Source organism: Mus caroli, unplaced genomic scaffold, assembly GCF_978045245.1.
Source record: "Mus caroli unplaced genomic scaffold, Mus_caroli_1 scaffold_10, whole genome shotgun sequence".
Classification (NCBI taxonomy): domain Eukaryota; kingdom Metazoa; phylum Chordata; class Mammalia; order Rodentia; family Muridae; genus Mus; species Mus caroli.
Genome location: NW_028227265.1, coordinates 45,169,732 through 45,185,155, shown reverse-complemented (window position 1 = coordinate 45,185,155; position 15,424 = coordinate 45,169,732). Strand labels below are relative to the sequence as shown.

General features: G+C 50.7%; 1 protein-coding gene across 6 annotated transcripts in view; it reads left to right on the top strand.

The window, feature by feature from the left end:
- Cacna1a (calcium voltage-gated channel subunit alpha1 A) overlaps positions 1-15,424 on the top strand; it is a 293,683-nt gene that overhangs the window by 71,448 nt on the left and 206,811 nt on the right. For 5 of the 6 annotated variants that reach the window (XM_085843752.1, XM_085843751.1, XM_029480505.2 and 2 more), the window contains exon 3: positions 803-1,102. In XM_085843752.1, the coding sequence (XP_085699878.1) occupies positions 803-1,102 (300 nt within the window). Of the gene's footprint in view, positions 1-531; positions 1,103-15,424 lie in introns of those variants that run through there. The other variant, XM_085843754.1, reaches the window with a different exon arrangement.

Sequence of the window (15,424 nt, the reverse complement as noted above, 5' to 3'; positions counted from 1 at the left end):
GGTTGAATTTGGGGGAGGGGCTGCAGCGTTTTCAGGAATTTTCTATTCTTTCCAGGTCTAGGAAAGTCAGCAAAACAGACGGACAAATCCTTCGCTGCCACCCTCTTCCTATAGCAAAGACCTGGTTTTGGTTTTTTGTTATTTAATTTTTTTCTTTTCTTTTTATTTTATTTTATTTTTTTACTAATGGGCCGAGCCCATGCCTTTAGCAAGATGCCAAGCTGACCCGGACCTCGGAGGAATTTGAAGCCAGTCGCTGCGTCCAAGGGAGGGGGGGGACGTCCTTCGCTTAGACTTCGCGTTTTAAAGGGGGTGTGCATTGGAGCGTTGCTTTAAAGAAAAAAAAAAGCTGATCTTTTTACACTATTTTTTTAACTGATTTTTTTTTTAACTGAAAAAAATTTTTTTTCTTCTCCGGAGTGGGTGGCCGGGGATCGCCTGGATCGCGTCCCCGGTTATTTTTGCCGCGCCCCTCCCCCGCGCCCCGCCCCCGCGCCCTCCCCCGCACCCCTCCTCCCGCCCGGGGTCACCGCCTCTGCCGGCATGTCCCGAGCCGCGCTCCCCGGCTCGGCCGGGCCGTCCCGCTCGTGAGCCCCCCGAGCTGAGGCCGGGCGCCGCCGCCCGATGGGCTGGGCCGTGGAGCGTCTCCGCAGTCGCAGGTGCAGCCGCCGTCCCCACAGCCCGGCCAGCCTGAGCAGCGGCGGCGGTGGTGGTGGTGGTGGTGGCGGTGGCCGTGGCTTCCGCAGCGCTCGCCGCAGCAACAGCAGCCGCCGCGTAACCCGAGGCCCTTTGCTCTTTGCAGAATGGCCCGCTTTGGAGACGAGATGCCGGGCCGCTACGGCGCAGGCGGAGGAGGCTCAGGGCCGGCCGCCGGGGTGGTCGTGGGCGCCGCGGGCGGCCGAGGAGCCGGGGGCAGCCGGCAGGGCGGGCAGCCCGGAGCGCAGAGGATGTACAAGCAGTCGATGGCGCAGAGAGCGCGGACCATGGCCCTCTACAACCCCATCCCTGTCCGCCAGAACTGCCTCACGGTCAACCGCTCCCTGTTCCTCTTCAGTGAAGACAACGTGGTGAGAAAATACGCCAAAAAGATCACGGAATGGCCATATCCTTTTGCCCCAGCCCGAGCGGCTGCGCCTCCCCTCCTCCTCCTCTCCCTCCTCTTCCTCCTCCTCCTTTTCCTCCTCCTCCTTTTCCCTCTGCGGGGCTGGGAAAGAGACCTGGGGGCTGATGGGAGCTGGGGGGCTTCTAGGCGGCTAGGGGCTGGAGATGGGGCCCCGGTAGCTGAGGGAGGCAGCCTCCAGGCCTGCTGGGCTGCCGCTGCAGAGTGAGCCTGCGAGTAGTTAGGAAGCTTGGGACTGGGGGAGTGAGTGGTTCCTTGTGAAGACCGAAGGTCTGGATCCTGGGTCAGGTCGCGCGGGGACACTGATGGGGGCTCTTCTGATGGGGTCTGACTTCTGATGGAGCCCTAGCTGGGCCAGTGCTTAGACGATTTGGGTTACAGGGTAAGAGAACCCATACATGTCTCCCTCAAATCCTTCTATTTAGTACCCCGATCTCTCAACCCTGGCCTTCCACCCAAGGTGGGATCCTCAGGCCTTGGGTATAGGATACCATGTGGCTTGGCCGTAGAGAAGCTATCCCTCAGTTAGTGGCTCTGGGTGGGCCACCAGCTGCATCTGGGGACTGTCTTTTTTTTTTTTTTTTTAGTGGTTTGAGGGACACATCATCAGAAGCCCTGTGTGCAACTTCCATTCTCTCCTGTCACAAATCAGAGCCCCTTCAGCGTTATTTTTTGGGGTGTAAAGAAATATAATGCCATCCACCTGGTGAGGCCCATGGCCTGGGAAGATTTGAGGTGTGTTGTTTCAGTATGAGGGGAGGCTGAAGGAAGGAAAAGAAGTGGGGACCCTTTGGAGGGCTTTTTGTGGACTTGGGTTTAGCTTCTCATACACCGGGGACCTGGTTAGGAACACCAGGAGGGTCAGCCTCCATATAGACATCTGGGGCAGGTAGGCAATCCCCTTTCCATGAAAGACCCAGAGAAAAATGGCAAAGAGCCGTTTTTTTTCCTCTGCCGAGCCTGATTGCACACACAGTGCCCCTGATTCCATGAAGTCCTCATTTGCTTCCCATAAACCTGGAAGAGGACATGCTTAGCATCTGGGGAGATGCAGGCAGGCGCGGGTGGGTAGAGTTGAGATTTCTCTGCCGTCTAAGCATGACCCAGATTCCCCGTGTGGGGGGACACACCCTGCTCCCCAGGCTGGCTGGCCACCCTGCCATGCCCAAATGTGCCTCTTGGCTTTTCAGGCTCCAGTCTGTTGAGGGCCAGAATTATCTGGTCTGGTCAGGTCCTTAGAGTTTACAAGGGGTCCATAGCTCCTCTGTAATGGGTGGGGCCCTTCCAGCTCAGGCAGAGCTGGGCTCTTGGAGTTTCTGTTCCGAGAGCACAGAGGGCTGCATTCACTTCTGGGGGCTCCAGATGGTGGTTCCTGGGGCTGTGAAATCAAGAGAGCAGGAGGTTTCAGAGTACGGGGTTTACTTGGAGTGAAAATTAAGTGTCAAAGGTCCTTTTTTGAGGAATGTCTCCATAACCACTGTGTTATTGGTGCCAGGATTTTGCCCCTGAATTCCTCCTTGCAAAGGTGGGTCCTGAAAGCTGGCAATGTGCACTCCCAGACATTCCAACCCAGTAACATGTTCAGAGGATGTGTGACCTTAGTATGCAACCTGGAAAGAGTCGCTGGGGCTTAGAGGATGTCAGGGGCTACAAACACAACTTCAGGTGGCGCTAGGGGCTGCCGTCTTGAGGGAGCAGTCACTGGCCTGATGGGGCTTTCTTGTTGAAACGACTTTCCCCCTTTCTGTAGCCTTAGAAGAGGAGGCAGAAGAGTTGGTGAGCCCCTCAAATGTCCTCAGCTCACCCCTGTCCCTCCTGGATGCTGCAGTTCTGAGAGTTGTAGGTGGTGGACTCTCGCAAAAGTCATGTTTGGGCTGAGCCCTGGGCACCACGAGAGCATCCCAACCTTGTTTCTTGGCTAGTTCAGGCCTCATTTGCACTGGGTAGCTTTGGAATGAGTGTGTGCAGTTTCCCGCCCTCTCTGCAGAGCCTCTATTCCCATTTTGGCCTGAAGAATCAAACACTGTTATACAGCCCCACTCCAGAAGGGAGCGCTTCCCATCCCAGACCCAGCAGTCTCCAAGCCAGGTCATCATGCAGGAAGCTGCTTCTGGGAGGGTTGGAGAGGAAGGGACAGAAGACCTGAGGCTGTTCCATCAAGAAATTCAGGCCAGTGGGAGGGAACAACACAGACTTGCCTGGGAGTCAAGATACCCCACAAAACATTGACTTTAAAAAGAAAAAAAAATCCAAATACTATTGGCATTAGGGAAAAAAAAGCACTTAAGTAATTTCTCTAAAAATTTTTTTTAGGGAGGTGAAGACAGGTTCTCGTGTAGTCCAGGATGGCCTCAAACTCTCTATGTGGCTGAGGAGAATTTGAGTCACGACACCATCTTTGCTCTGTGTCGGGGCTGAAACCAGGGTCTCACACATGCTCGGCAAGCACTCTAGCAGTTGAATGAACACATTCAGAATATTTTAGAAAAAAAGCCTAAGATGTGTACAGGCAAGCATAAGAGTTGGGTTTGGCACCACTGATGAATACACACCCTCCAGGCCAAAGGACCTCTGTCTTCCTCTCCCGGGTCACATCCGAACAAGATCAGCTGACCTTCTAACCTCCTTTTTATGCCTCATGTAAATGGGACTGGAGCAGTGTTCTTTTGTACCTGACTGCTCTGAGGATACCTTTAAGATGCTTTCTCATGCTGCAATGTATCCAGAATGTCACTGTGTGGTGGCCTCTCGGATGTTTATCATGGGCCTTCGGGGATGCTTTCTTCTACGCTTTCTGTTGTTTTCCTCGGAACTGGTCTTGGGGTGGCCTGACCCTACCAGTTTCTAATGTGTGGAGCAGGGCATGCTTTTAGAGATCAGTTTATAGAGGGTCGTGGGACCATATGAACAGCCATCTTTGCTGTCTGTGGAGGGGGAGGGGTTACAGGACTGTGGAGTTGGCTGTGGCCAGGAAATCTTCCTCCCACCTGCAAGTTCCAGTGTGGTCAACTGCTAAGGGTGGAGCCTTACTTTCTTTCCACTTTGAGACAGTTGGGATACCTCAGTGCCATCTTCTCTGTCTCCCAGCAGCTCAGGCCACCAGAAGAGGTGTCCTTGCATCCGGGTAAGAAACTCCTAGTACAGTCTATAACCGGCGATGTTCTTTCAGCGAGCTGCCTTGAGCAAGTGGCACACACCTTCACTCGTGGTCCCATTAATTTGAAGTCTGGTTAGAATGTAGAAAAGAGGGGCTGTGATGGTCCCCACAGAGCTAGGATCTGTTGAACCCCAACTTTCCTAGAGCATCCCCTCATGCTGCCATCTGCTTCATCAAATGCCAGTGTCATCTTTCCACCCTCCTTATGCTAGTGTGTCTCCCTACTCTGGCTGTGAATTCTGACTCTTCAGTGCTGGGGCTCCGGTTTGTGTCCCTCTCCACACATTGGCCAAATTTTTAAAACTCAAGAAGGATCCTGGAGTCACCATGACATCAAGGCCTGTGGGCACTGGCTGTTGGCTCTCCTCCGGAACAGAGAAGTATGATAGGACCCCCGAGAGATGCAACAGCCCGTGGTCAGACACTTGGCCTGACCTGAAACATAGAATGTTCTAGAGAGTTTGACTGAGATGGAGAGATGTTTTGAGCTATAGAGTTTCTCTACTGTATGCACTTTCTAGGAGTTTCCAGAGACGCCATCTGGGAAGTAAGAATTATCCTGGTTTTGCCACTGGGAAGTTTATTCCACAAAGGTATGATCCCTCACTCAAAAACCTCGGAGAACCCGAAGATCTGCCCATCTGGAAGCAAAACCAAAGTCGCTCAGGGTCTATATGGCTTTTTGGGGTGCTGGCATGGGACCCAGCATGTCATGTATGCCAGGGAACCCAAGCCCCAGTTCTTGTGCAGCCCACTTGGGTAGGTTTTAAAGCAGAAAAAACAATGTGTTTAATGAAGGTCTGCTGATTCACCCCGACCCTGCCAGGAATACTGCAGAGACAGAAGGCCCCGATTTAACTATGGTGTTCGGCTTAGGATTCTCTGACTTAACATGAGGCTGGAGAGAGGGCATATAGGCAATAGGTACCAGAATCGAGATTTTGAATTGTGGTCCTGTCTTTGGGCTAGCAGTGTATGGTCTGTTGATGGCTTGTCATGCGGGACAGCTAAACAAACAGTAGTGCCAGGTGGCCAGAGATGGCTGACGTGGGCTGGTTGAGGGGCTGCAGGGTTGATTGGCTGATTTTGGTTTATCTGGTGGTATCAGTGATTCTTCCCGATGTGGCTCCCCAGGAAGGGAAGGAACATCTGGGTCTTACGCTTGTAGGGCGTCTTCCATTAAAACGACAGTTCCGTTGGCCTTGGGGAGTGGCTCAGGATGCTGCCTTTCCATCAGGAGCTCTTTCCCCTGTCCCTCCTCCGCTCTGAGACAGGGCATACTATATAACTCATGTTGACTTTGAACTCATGGCCCTGATTGCCTCGGTCTCCAGAGTGCTGGGATTGTATCCAGGGTGCTTCTGGGATGCCTCTGCTGCCAGCACAGGGCTGTGCTTGGGGTCTACAGGTCATCCTGTGGTCTCGTCCCTTCCGCTTAGAAAGCAGAGTTGCTGAGGTGTGATCTCTTTGTAACAGGCTCTGTCTTGCGTGTGTATGGTTTGGTGAGTTTTGACAGATGCGTAGGCTGCAGAGCCACTGCCCTATTTGACATACAGAACAGCTCCATCTCCCCAAAATATTCCCTGTTCCTCTTCTGAGTCAGCACCTCACATCTCCAGTCCCTTGTGACCTGTGACCTCATCTCCTTTTCTAGAGTTCTTTTTTCTTTTTCTAGAAGGTTCTAGAAATAGAATGGTGCACTAGCTTTTTTTTTTTTTTTTTTCCTTCAGTGCTACAGATGGAACCCTGAGCCTCCTGCAGAGTAGGCAAGAGCTCCACCATTGAACTACAGCCCCAGGTCTTGACTTTCTGAGGCAGTCTCTCGATCTGCCTGCCTTCATGATCTCCTGCATCCCGTTGCTGGGAGACAGGCAGCACTGAGGTTTCAAAGGCTGGCTTCATCTGGTCTGTAGTAGTCTGAGTATCATTAGCTTATCCTCAACACCGCCCACTAGATCCCTGTCGCACTAGGTAACCCTGGCTTCCCCCAAATTCACTGTGTGCACCAGGCTGGCCTCAAATGCACAGAGATTCACCAGCCTCTGCCTCCTGAGTGCTGAGATTAAAGGTGTGCGCCACCCCACCCTCTCCCTTTTTAATTGCTGAGTAGTATCCAGTGAATGGGCTACAGTTTGTCCCCTGGGTTCCAGCTGAAGGACATTTTGGATGTCTCCAGGGTGGGTGATTATGAAGAGAGCAGCTGTTAATGCCAGCGTCCGGGTTTTATTGGGAACACTGTGGAGATATATTTCATTTCTTTTTGGTAAAGGCCTGGGTTTGGGATGGTTGGGTTTCCTGATAGGAGCAGGCTTAATTTTGCAAGAGATGAGATGTCCAAACTGTCCTCCAGAGTGGACACAGGGAACCGTGCACTGTCTGTGATCCCTCAGACCCTAGATCCTGAGCCCCACACCAAGGGATGGCCTCAGGGGTACAGACCAGACACAGAGCTTTGTAAGGGACAGTGGTTAGATGCCATAGCTGGGCATGACTTAAGGTGTGCTCAGCAACTCTGTGCTCACACCAGAAGAGGTCCTAGTTTCTGCAGTAGCAGAGAGTCAGGCTCCATCACTACATTGTCTTCATTACAACAGATCTGTGCTGGCCAAGTCACCTTAAACGTTTGTTGAGTGAGTGCAGGAAGAGTCTGGCTTCACCCACAGGCTCCTCTGCTGCAACATCTGATGTGGCCTTATGCTGATATTTTCATGTTCCAGATTTTCAGGGCAGAGGCCTGGGGGCTGTGAACAAGGCTGTTGAGGCAGGAAAGGTCTCCTAAGTGGTGCTTGGGCAGTTGAAAGCAGGGCCTCTGAGATGGAAAGCGAGCTGCCTGCCAGGTGCCTGGGTATACACCCTTGTTTGCTGTGGCTCATAGAATGAACCAGGTGTGCACTTTCTCTCTGGTGAAGGCACTGCTAGCAGGGCTTACTTTGCCTTGCTCTCATGCAGCTAATATATTTCCAAGAATCATCTCTTAAGCAAGGGGCCATGAGTCCCAGAGAGGGCAGAGGGGAGAAGAAAACCCTTGAGGAGCTGGGGATGTCACTCAGGGGGTGCTTGCCCAACATGCACAAAGCCCTGGGTTCCATCCCCCCAGCACTGTAGAAACTAGGCATTGTGGCGCAAACCTGTGATCCCAGCACCCAGGAGGTTGAGGCAGGAGGATTAGAAGTACTCAGTCATCCTGGGCTACGTAGCCAGTTTGAGGCCAGTCTGGGTACATGAGGGTCTGTCTCAGATAGACAGGAACCTCAATAGAACAAAACAATAACCAGAAAAATCTCTTGGCATGTGAATAGACCAGCATCGGGTGTTAGATTCCTTGAAGCCACCCAATCTCTGGTTGAGGCCTCAGTTTCCACACTTCGGGTTGTGAGGAAGCAGCTCCAGCTAGCGTATTGAGAGGTTCTTGGGGGAGGGGTGGGGGGTGCTGCCTAGAAAATGGTTGGCATGTCAAGAACATTCCAAAACGTATGAACAGAATCCAGAGTCATTCAATCTGTCTTCAGTAAGTAGTTCTGGGGCATGTGTGCGTGTGTGTGTGTGTGTGTGTGTGTGTGTGTGTGTGTGTGTGCATGTGTGCATGTGTGCGTGTGTGTGTGTGTGTGCGCGCGCGCCGACAGGATTGCATGTAGCTGAGGCTGATCCTTGAACTCCTTGCCCTCCCACCTCTGCCTCCCAAATGCTGAGATCATAATATTGGGCTTCCATGTAGGTTTCCTGGCGTTGCGTGGCCAAGATGGGCCTGTCAGACAGAAGGCTACTGTTTCTAACATGTCCCTCAAACATCATGCATCCTTGATCCTTTCTAGAAGCTTTCAGGGAAAGGCAAAAAAAAACAACAAAACAAAACAAAAAACAAAACAAAAAGCCTCACGTCCGCTTGGCCCACTTTTTGATTCCCTTCGGTCTAAGATAAAATTACTTCCCTTCCGCTGCTCAGTCCCTCCCTCTGCTCAGTCCCTCCCTCAGGGGTGACAGGGTGAGGGTTTGAACTGTGTAATTAGCTTGCTGGAGCCTCCCTCCCACCCCTTGTCCTGTCCTTCAGAGCTGGTCAGGAGACCAGCTCAGAATGAGACCAAAGTCTCCAGTGGTTTCTCCGAGCATCCCTGGGTGCGCACTGCAGACCCACCAGAAGAACCTTGCTCAGATCCTGGATTAGAATTTGGGAGTTTTCTTGGTGTGGAAGACCCACCTATCAGGAGGATCATGAGTTCGAGGTCCGTCTCAGCCTTGTATCAGAAACCCAAACAAAGCAGAGTATGTTAACTGAGCCTCCCCAGACTCCTATCTCTGTCTCCCCTGATTATCTAAGAGAGTGAAAAACTCAAGGAATATTCTTGGGGATTGGGCAAGACAGGCAGACAATGTGAGCTGCCTCCCCCCCAGTTATCTGCCCTGGGGTTTTGAGGTGCCCATCAGTTCTGGACAAATGAGGATGTTGGTCTCTACAGATGCATTCTTGTCATTTTGGGGTGCTAGGGATTGAACCCAGGACCTCACATTCTATGATGTGTGTGTGTGTGTGTGTGTGTGTGTGTGTGTGTGTGTATGTATGTATTCATATGTACTCATGGATGAAGCAGTATAGATATTTTGGTTTTTGAGACATAGTGTCTCATTGGCCTGGAGCTTTCCAAGTAGGAGAGGCTGGGTGGCCAATGGGCCCCAGGATCTTTCTGTTTCTACTTCCCCAGTGCTGAAGTGACCAGAACACTCCACCATGCTTGACCTTTGATGTGTGTTCTGGGAATTGAACAAATGTCCTTATGCTAGCAAGGCAAACACCTGGCTGACCAAGCTCTCTCTCTCTGACCCCTACCCCTCACGGTCTTCCTCTGACACGTCGTCCCCCTACCCCATGCTAGGTATGGAAACAGGGCCTTCCTTACAAATGAATGCTTGCCACCTGCTCTCCCACTGAGTGGCACCCTCAACCCCTCTTTCATCTTCTATTTCGACAGAGAGTCTTATCATCTTCCGACTTAGCTTCTGAGTGCCGCCAGCTCTTAAAGGTGCTTGATGGTTGCCTCAGACCAGCCACCATATTGCTCCCACTCTCTCCCCTGGGACTTATGATGTGGTCTAGCTTGGTTATCCTGCTGAGGAATGCCACTCACATTTCTAGGTGGGCTTCCCATTTTGGGTCTGTCCATTTTATATGAATGACTATTAAATGGACACAAAGACTCTAATCCAAGTACCAGGGCGTGGCCCAGTGGAAGAGCACTTGCTCCATGCACAAGGCCCTGGCTTTCATCCTTAGCACTTCCTCCAACCCCTAAATCAAGGGAATGGGGACAATGATGAGGCTGAGCCCTGCTCCATGGTAACAAGCAGATTCTGGCCAGTCAAGCCAGAGTTCATCACCTGTAGGGTTTCCTGTCCTTAGAGTCTCAGGCATGCGCAGGGCCACGAGGTTTGTATTTGCTGCTGTGAAGCCTCATTGAGAGGAGACTGAGTTGGGAGGGAAGGGGGAGCTAATGGGTAGGTCAGAGCTGAAACAGATAGGGCGGGGCAACCTAGCTGCAGACGCTCCTTAGCCCTTACACCTGCTGCCACTGGCTTCTTGTTTGTTCAGTGAGGGCAGGGCTCCTTTGTCCAAGGAACCACAGGAAGGGACATAAGATACACAGGTGGCTTGGACAATCCCATTGTAAAAAGAGTTGGACTCCATGTTCTGAAGATAGATTTAATGCTAATTAACTGTGACCACTCCTCTGTACCTCTGGGGTCTGGATACCTGTTATTTGCAGCTTCTGATATTACTGTGCGACTCATTTCATTTTGGGGTGATGGGGATGGATTCCAGGGCCTTATGTCAGTGAGCCACACTCCTGAAGTGAGAAAGCTGACTTGTACCAGGCTCTTAAAGGTAGCCAGTCATTTGAACTGAACTAGGAGCCACCACGAGCAAGTTGGGAACTGAACTTGGATTCGGTGCCACCACTGCGTCATCTCTCCAGCCCTTTGCTCAGTTTCTGAGCTTCGTTTCTGGTTAGGTGCAGCACCAGGCCGTTTGCTCTTTCTCTGCTCCCTTACATCCTGGCCTAGTTCAACTGTTTACATATCCTTGGTGATGTATATTCTGGATATTTCCAGTTTGGTGTGGTTTTATTTCTTTTGCCTTTTGGAGCACTGCTAAAGCGATCCGTGGGTAATTTCTAAGTCAAGAAATGAATGAATTCAGGCTGTTCTCTGAGTCTATGCATGGGCATCAAGTTTCAGCTAGCGTCAGCTGAGAGCTGTCAGTGTTTAGAGGATACCAGCCACCACATGGGCTAGTTTGAGCAATCTCTTAGTCCACAAGTGGGTCTTCTGCAAGACTGGATCATTCCGTCAGCCCCTTGCCTTTGTGTGTTTGTGGAAACCTGTGGTTTGGAACTTGGCAGTGGCAATGGCTGCACAGAAGCACAGGGCAGAGTGGAGGACTTGCGTCCAGCAGTGGCTGTGTCTCAGACCCCGCCTCTGAGGGCCACTGGCTGGATGCTCTCAGATGAGTCTCTTGTGCCTTGACTTCTGCTGCAGCTGAGTGTACAAACTAGACGTCCCCCTCAGAAGCTTAGTCCTCAGTGCAATAGGGTTGAGAGGTGAGGTCTGAAGGGTAACTAGGTAGAGATGAAGGCGTGGCTCATTTATAGAGTTCTGTCCTAGATCCCCCAGTGAGGGGCTGGGGTGTGGCTCAGACATAGCGACTCTGCCTAAAATCATCCTGTGAGAGACAAGGGGTGAGACTTAGTGGTAGAGTCCCTGCCTAGGATCCCCAAGTGAGGGGTTAGGGATGTGGCTTGCTGTACGGGGTGCTTGCTCTGGACTCATACACAGCGGAGTCAGAACAGATGACTAGGACCTGAGGGTCCCGCTTGTGTGAGTGGGTTAATGCTGTTGTCAGGGTACAAGGCTTCCAGGGGCAGGAAGATTCTCCCTAGTTCCCCGGCCTTCTCTGAAGCTTTCTCTCTTGCCTTTCTGATCTCCGCCATGGGCTGATGCAGCGTGGTGACCCTCACAGATGTGCTTTTGACATCAGTCTCCAAAGCTTTGAGAAATGCACTTGTTTTCTTCATACATTACCCAGCATGTGATATTCCATTACAACATCACACAATGGCCGAGGGCACCGTGCAGTCTACGTATCAGGCTTTTAGTGGCTCTCTGCTCGGATGACTGACTGACTGCATTAGTTCAGGTGGTGCTTCCTACAGTGGGCAGCACTCAGCATAATGGACTCTTCGCAGGGAGATGGGTGGATGATGGACATATTTGGGCTTCTCTGACCTGATGCTTGGATTAGTGTATGACGCATAGTAGGTGCTCCATGCGTTTCTGTTCTGCTCTGTGCCAAACGCTCCTTCAGCACTTCTTATTGTTTGGCGTCTATGCTGGGCTCATACACTGTCACTTCAGAACTAAGCCTAAGGGAAGGTAGCTACAGTCTTACTTTCTTTGCCCCAAGTGCTGGAGAAAGAGCCCAGCACTTCCTGCACATGCTCTGCGAGTGCTCAGCCTCCGAGCTGTGCACCAGACCTGCTGCCTGTTAATACTAGAATCTCTTGGTTCGCAAGCCCAGGCCAGATTTTCCCACCTCTCCACCATCTGTTTGTGTGTTCCTAATCACTCCCTCCCGTTCCCTGTGACCCAATGCCAGACTCACCTCACCCCCAACTGCTCCTCCTTCCTCTCCACATCCTTTCGCTGAAGCCAGCCCTGTCTCTATGAGTGCCTCTTTTCAAGCCAGCTGATGCGTCAAAACTGTACAAACAGACCATCTTCCTCAAGGGTTTTGCAAGGCTTCAAGCTGTTTGGGCACTGAACAAACTGGAAAGAATTGGGAAGGTTCGTGGCCTTTGACTACTTTTGCAAGTTTTCTGAATGTGAACTTTTGACATTTCTATCAGTTTTTAATCTCACTGAAGCAGTGTCTCTTCTGGATCATGGCTTGGGGGAAGAAGAGGTTCTGTGAAGTTATGGCGGATGTGTGGGTCAATAGACAGAAAGGACGGTGTCTTAGGTACTTTCTGACCAAGGCAATTTAGAGAAGGAAGTGTTTATTTGGGCTTATGGTTCCAGAGGAATAAGCATCCATCATGGTGGGAAAACAGCATCAAACATCGAGCATCAGGCATGGTGGCAGGAGCAGGAAGCTGAGAGATCACATCTTCAAATATAAACATGAAGTAGAGAGCAAACTACAAGTAGGGAAGTGATGTACTTCCTCCAGCAAGGCTGCATCACATGACCTCCCCAAACAGTGTCACAAACTAGGAACCAAGTGTTCCAATACTGGAGCCCACAGGGGTCATTCTTATTCAAACTACCACAGACAGGTGCATGGATGAATGGATAGATGGATGAATTGATGGATATGGATGGATAGGTGTTGGGTGGTCAATGGACAGATGAATGGATAGTTGGATAGATAGGTAGGTGTGTGGATAGGTAGATAAGTGAGTGAACAAGCTGGTTAGGAGATGGATGAGTGGATGGATGGATAGATGGATGGATGGATGGATGATGAATGGGTGGATAGATGGATGGATGGATGGATGAGTGGGTAGACTGATGGATTGATGGACAGATGGATGGATGGATTAGTGTGTGGGTGGACAGATGGATAGATGGATGAGTGGGTGGATGGATGGATGATGAGTGAGTGGATTGGTGGGTAGATGGTAGGGAGTAAGGATTAGTATGTGGATGGATGAGTAGATATAGTGATGAAGGAATCAGATTGGAAGGTGGAAAGGTAAGTAGGAAGGTGGATGGGTATTCATTGAATGTCAGAGCATGGTCTAGGCAAGGTCTGCGCTCGGTCTCTGAATGTGCTCTTATACTAACTTAGGAGCACGCCATTCTCTGCTTCTGCCCTGTCATGCCTTCTCCAGTAACAGCCCACTCTTTTCTGCTGCTCCTGAAATCCAGTAGGCTTGTGTGTTTTTTGTCATGCTTCTCTAACTAGGCTGCTCTTGAAGATCAGAACAGGCACCTGCCACTGTTGCACTTGGCACCCCTTCACTATGACATACGTGAGTGCTCAGTTGGTTCAGTGTAGGAAAGGTTAGCAGAGCTGTTGATAGACGTTATTAAAATCTGGAAACATCTCATCTGTTTGTTTCAGCCGTGGGACTGAAAGTGGAATTCCTTGGCTTTTGCTCTATGGGTAGAATGGATGACATGAGGCGGTGAACCAGCTGGGACCATGTCTCCTTCAGGAGGACTAAGGAGATGCCTAGCAGCCAGAACACACAGATTACAGAATCACAAGGGTCCTGGGAAGCATTGCGGCCTGTTCCCTGCTGTGTCTCTGGTCCTATGCTCCAATTCTGCCCCTTCATTCCATCCCATAGAGCCAGCTCATTTGCATAATGGTGCACATTCCACCTGTGTCACTTCCTACAAGTCTTCCATAGGTAGCTCCTCCCTAGGTCTCCTACTCCAAGAGGCCCAGTTTCTTCACTTATTGAATAGCTAATGTAAGCATGTGAAATCTGTGGGCATTCTCGATGCACAAAGAGCTTCCAAGATATTGTGATGTATCTCGTTCCATACTTTTCTATGGATACAGACTTGTGATTACAATTCCCTGTCCTTCTTGGGACACATCAGAGCACTATGTCTGGTCAGGCAGGTTATACACTGAGTAGAGGTAGCAGATCACGCATCAGAGGCATCACATAGCTGTATATTTGTTGATGGAATTTAAGAATCTTGCTCTGACAGATTGAGGATATTATGACAGCTTTTGACGGATGGGCTTAACAACTCGAGAAAGGGGCGTCTTGTTTAAATTCTCACCATGGTGCTGTATGCCTTGGCAGAAACCCCAGAAAAGAGTTTTGGTAATATCTGGTGATATTCTGCTTGCTGGGGTTTGGGAGCCTCCTGTCACTGCCTCTGAGGTCTGGCTGTTCTAAACACCACTGCAGGGAACATCTTTGTGGTGAGGATCTGTCTGCGGTGCTGATAAGTTCTCAATGATGTTGCTGTCTCCAGACCCAAGACCATTGTTATATTGTTACTGCTGCCTTTAAATTTGTGGGAGGAGCTCTGAGGCAAGCTGATTGGTGTGTTCAAGATGTGGATGACTCAGAGAAGGGGAAGGGCAACAAGGTGGTCCACACGAAAAGCTACGCATTTGAAGTTGGGGTAATTTTATTTGCCAATGTCTGGAGACATTTTTGGTTGTCATTGATGTAGGTGGTGGGGTGGGATGCTGCTGTTACCCGAGTAAGAGTCAGAAATGCTTTGAGGCACCCCCAAAATTCTCAGGACAGCCCCCCCCCCAGCAGTGAAGTTTCTTAGCCTAGAGAGCTAAGAAAGCAGAGGCAGAAAAACCCTGATGCCCTGGGCTACTTTGAAGGGAGTGGGTGGATTTAGGATTTTTGGGTGACTTAAATTTCATTTACAGCTTTTCTTCCCTGCTGGGTGTCTAAGCCAGTTTTCTGTGAACTTCAGATCTCACACGATCAGCAACAAGCCTGCTACCAGCAGATCCGCTGGTATAAATATAAATGAGGGTGTGGAGGGACGTCTCAGCTGGAGTTAGGAATGTGGGATGTAAGCTGCTGTGGCCTCTCCTCTTGCCGCCTCCTTCTGTTGCCCGGCTCTCAAGTCGTGCCTCACTATCTTTGGGTTCCTGGTTTGGACATCTCTGGTGTGACTTGTGGTTCTGGGGTCCCTTTCTTCTCTCATCAGGGTGCACCTTAGGTATCCCCAGGAGACAGGCATGGAGCCATGAGGGTTGAGATTTGAGGAGAAGCAAGCCCACTCAGCCAGCCATCTTCTTTTCCTGAGCACCTATTTATGTGCCACAGAGAAGGACAAAAAGACAGCAGGGCCGTGTGAGCAGCATAGTTTACTCCCCAGGAAGTGACACAGCCTGTCCTTATTACCCTGCCCCATATGCCTTACACCTTTGTCTGACTGACACAAGTAGGGTCATATGTTGTCTCTGCTTTGAGACTGGGCTTTTCCCCCATCAGTAATGGACAGGAGACCTGAGTGGACATATCTGTTCTCCTGTTTCCTTAAGAAGTGACATGGCTTGCTTAGTGTCAACAGTCATCCTATGTCAAAAGTAGAGTCTAGGAGCTGGAAGATGATAAAGTGCCTGCTTTGCAAAACAAGAGCCTGAGTTTGAATCCTAGCAG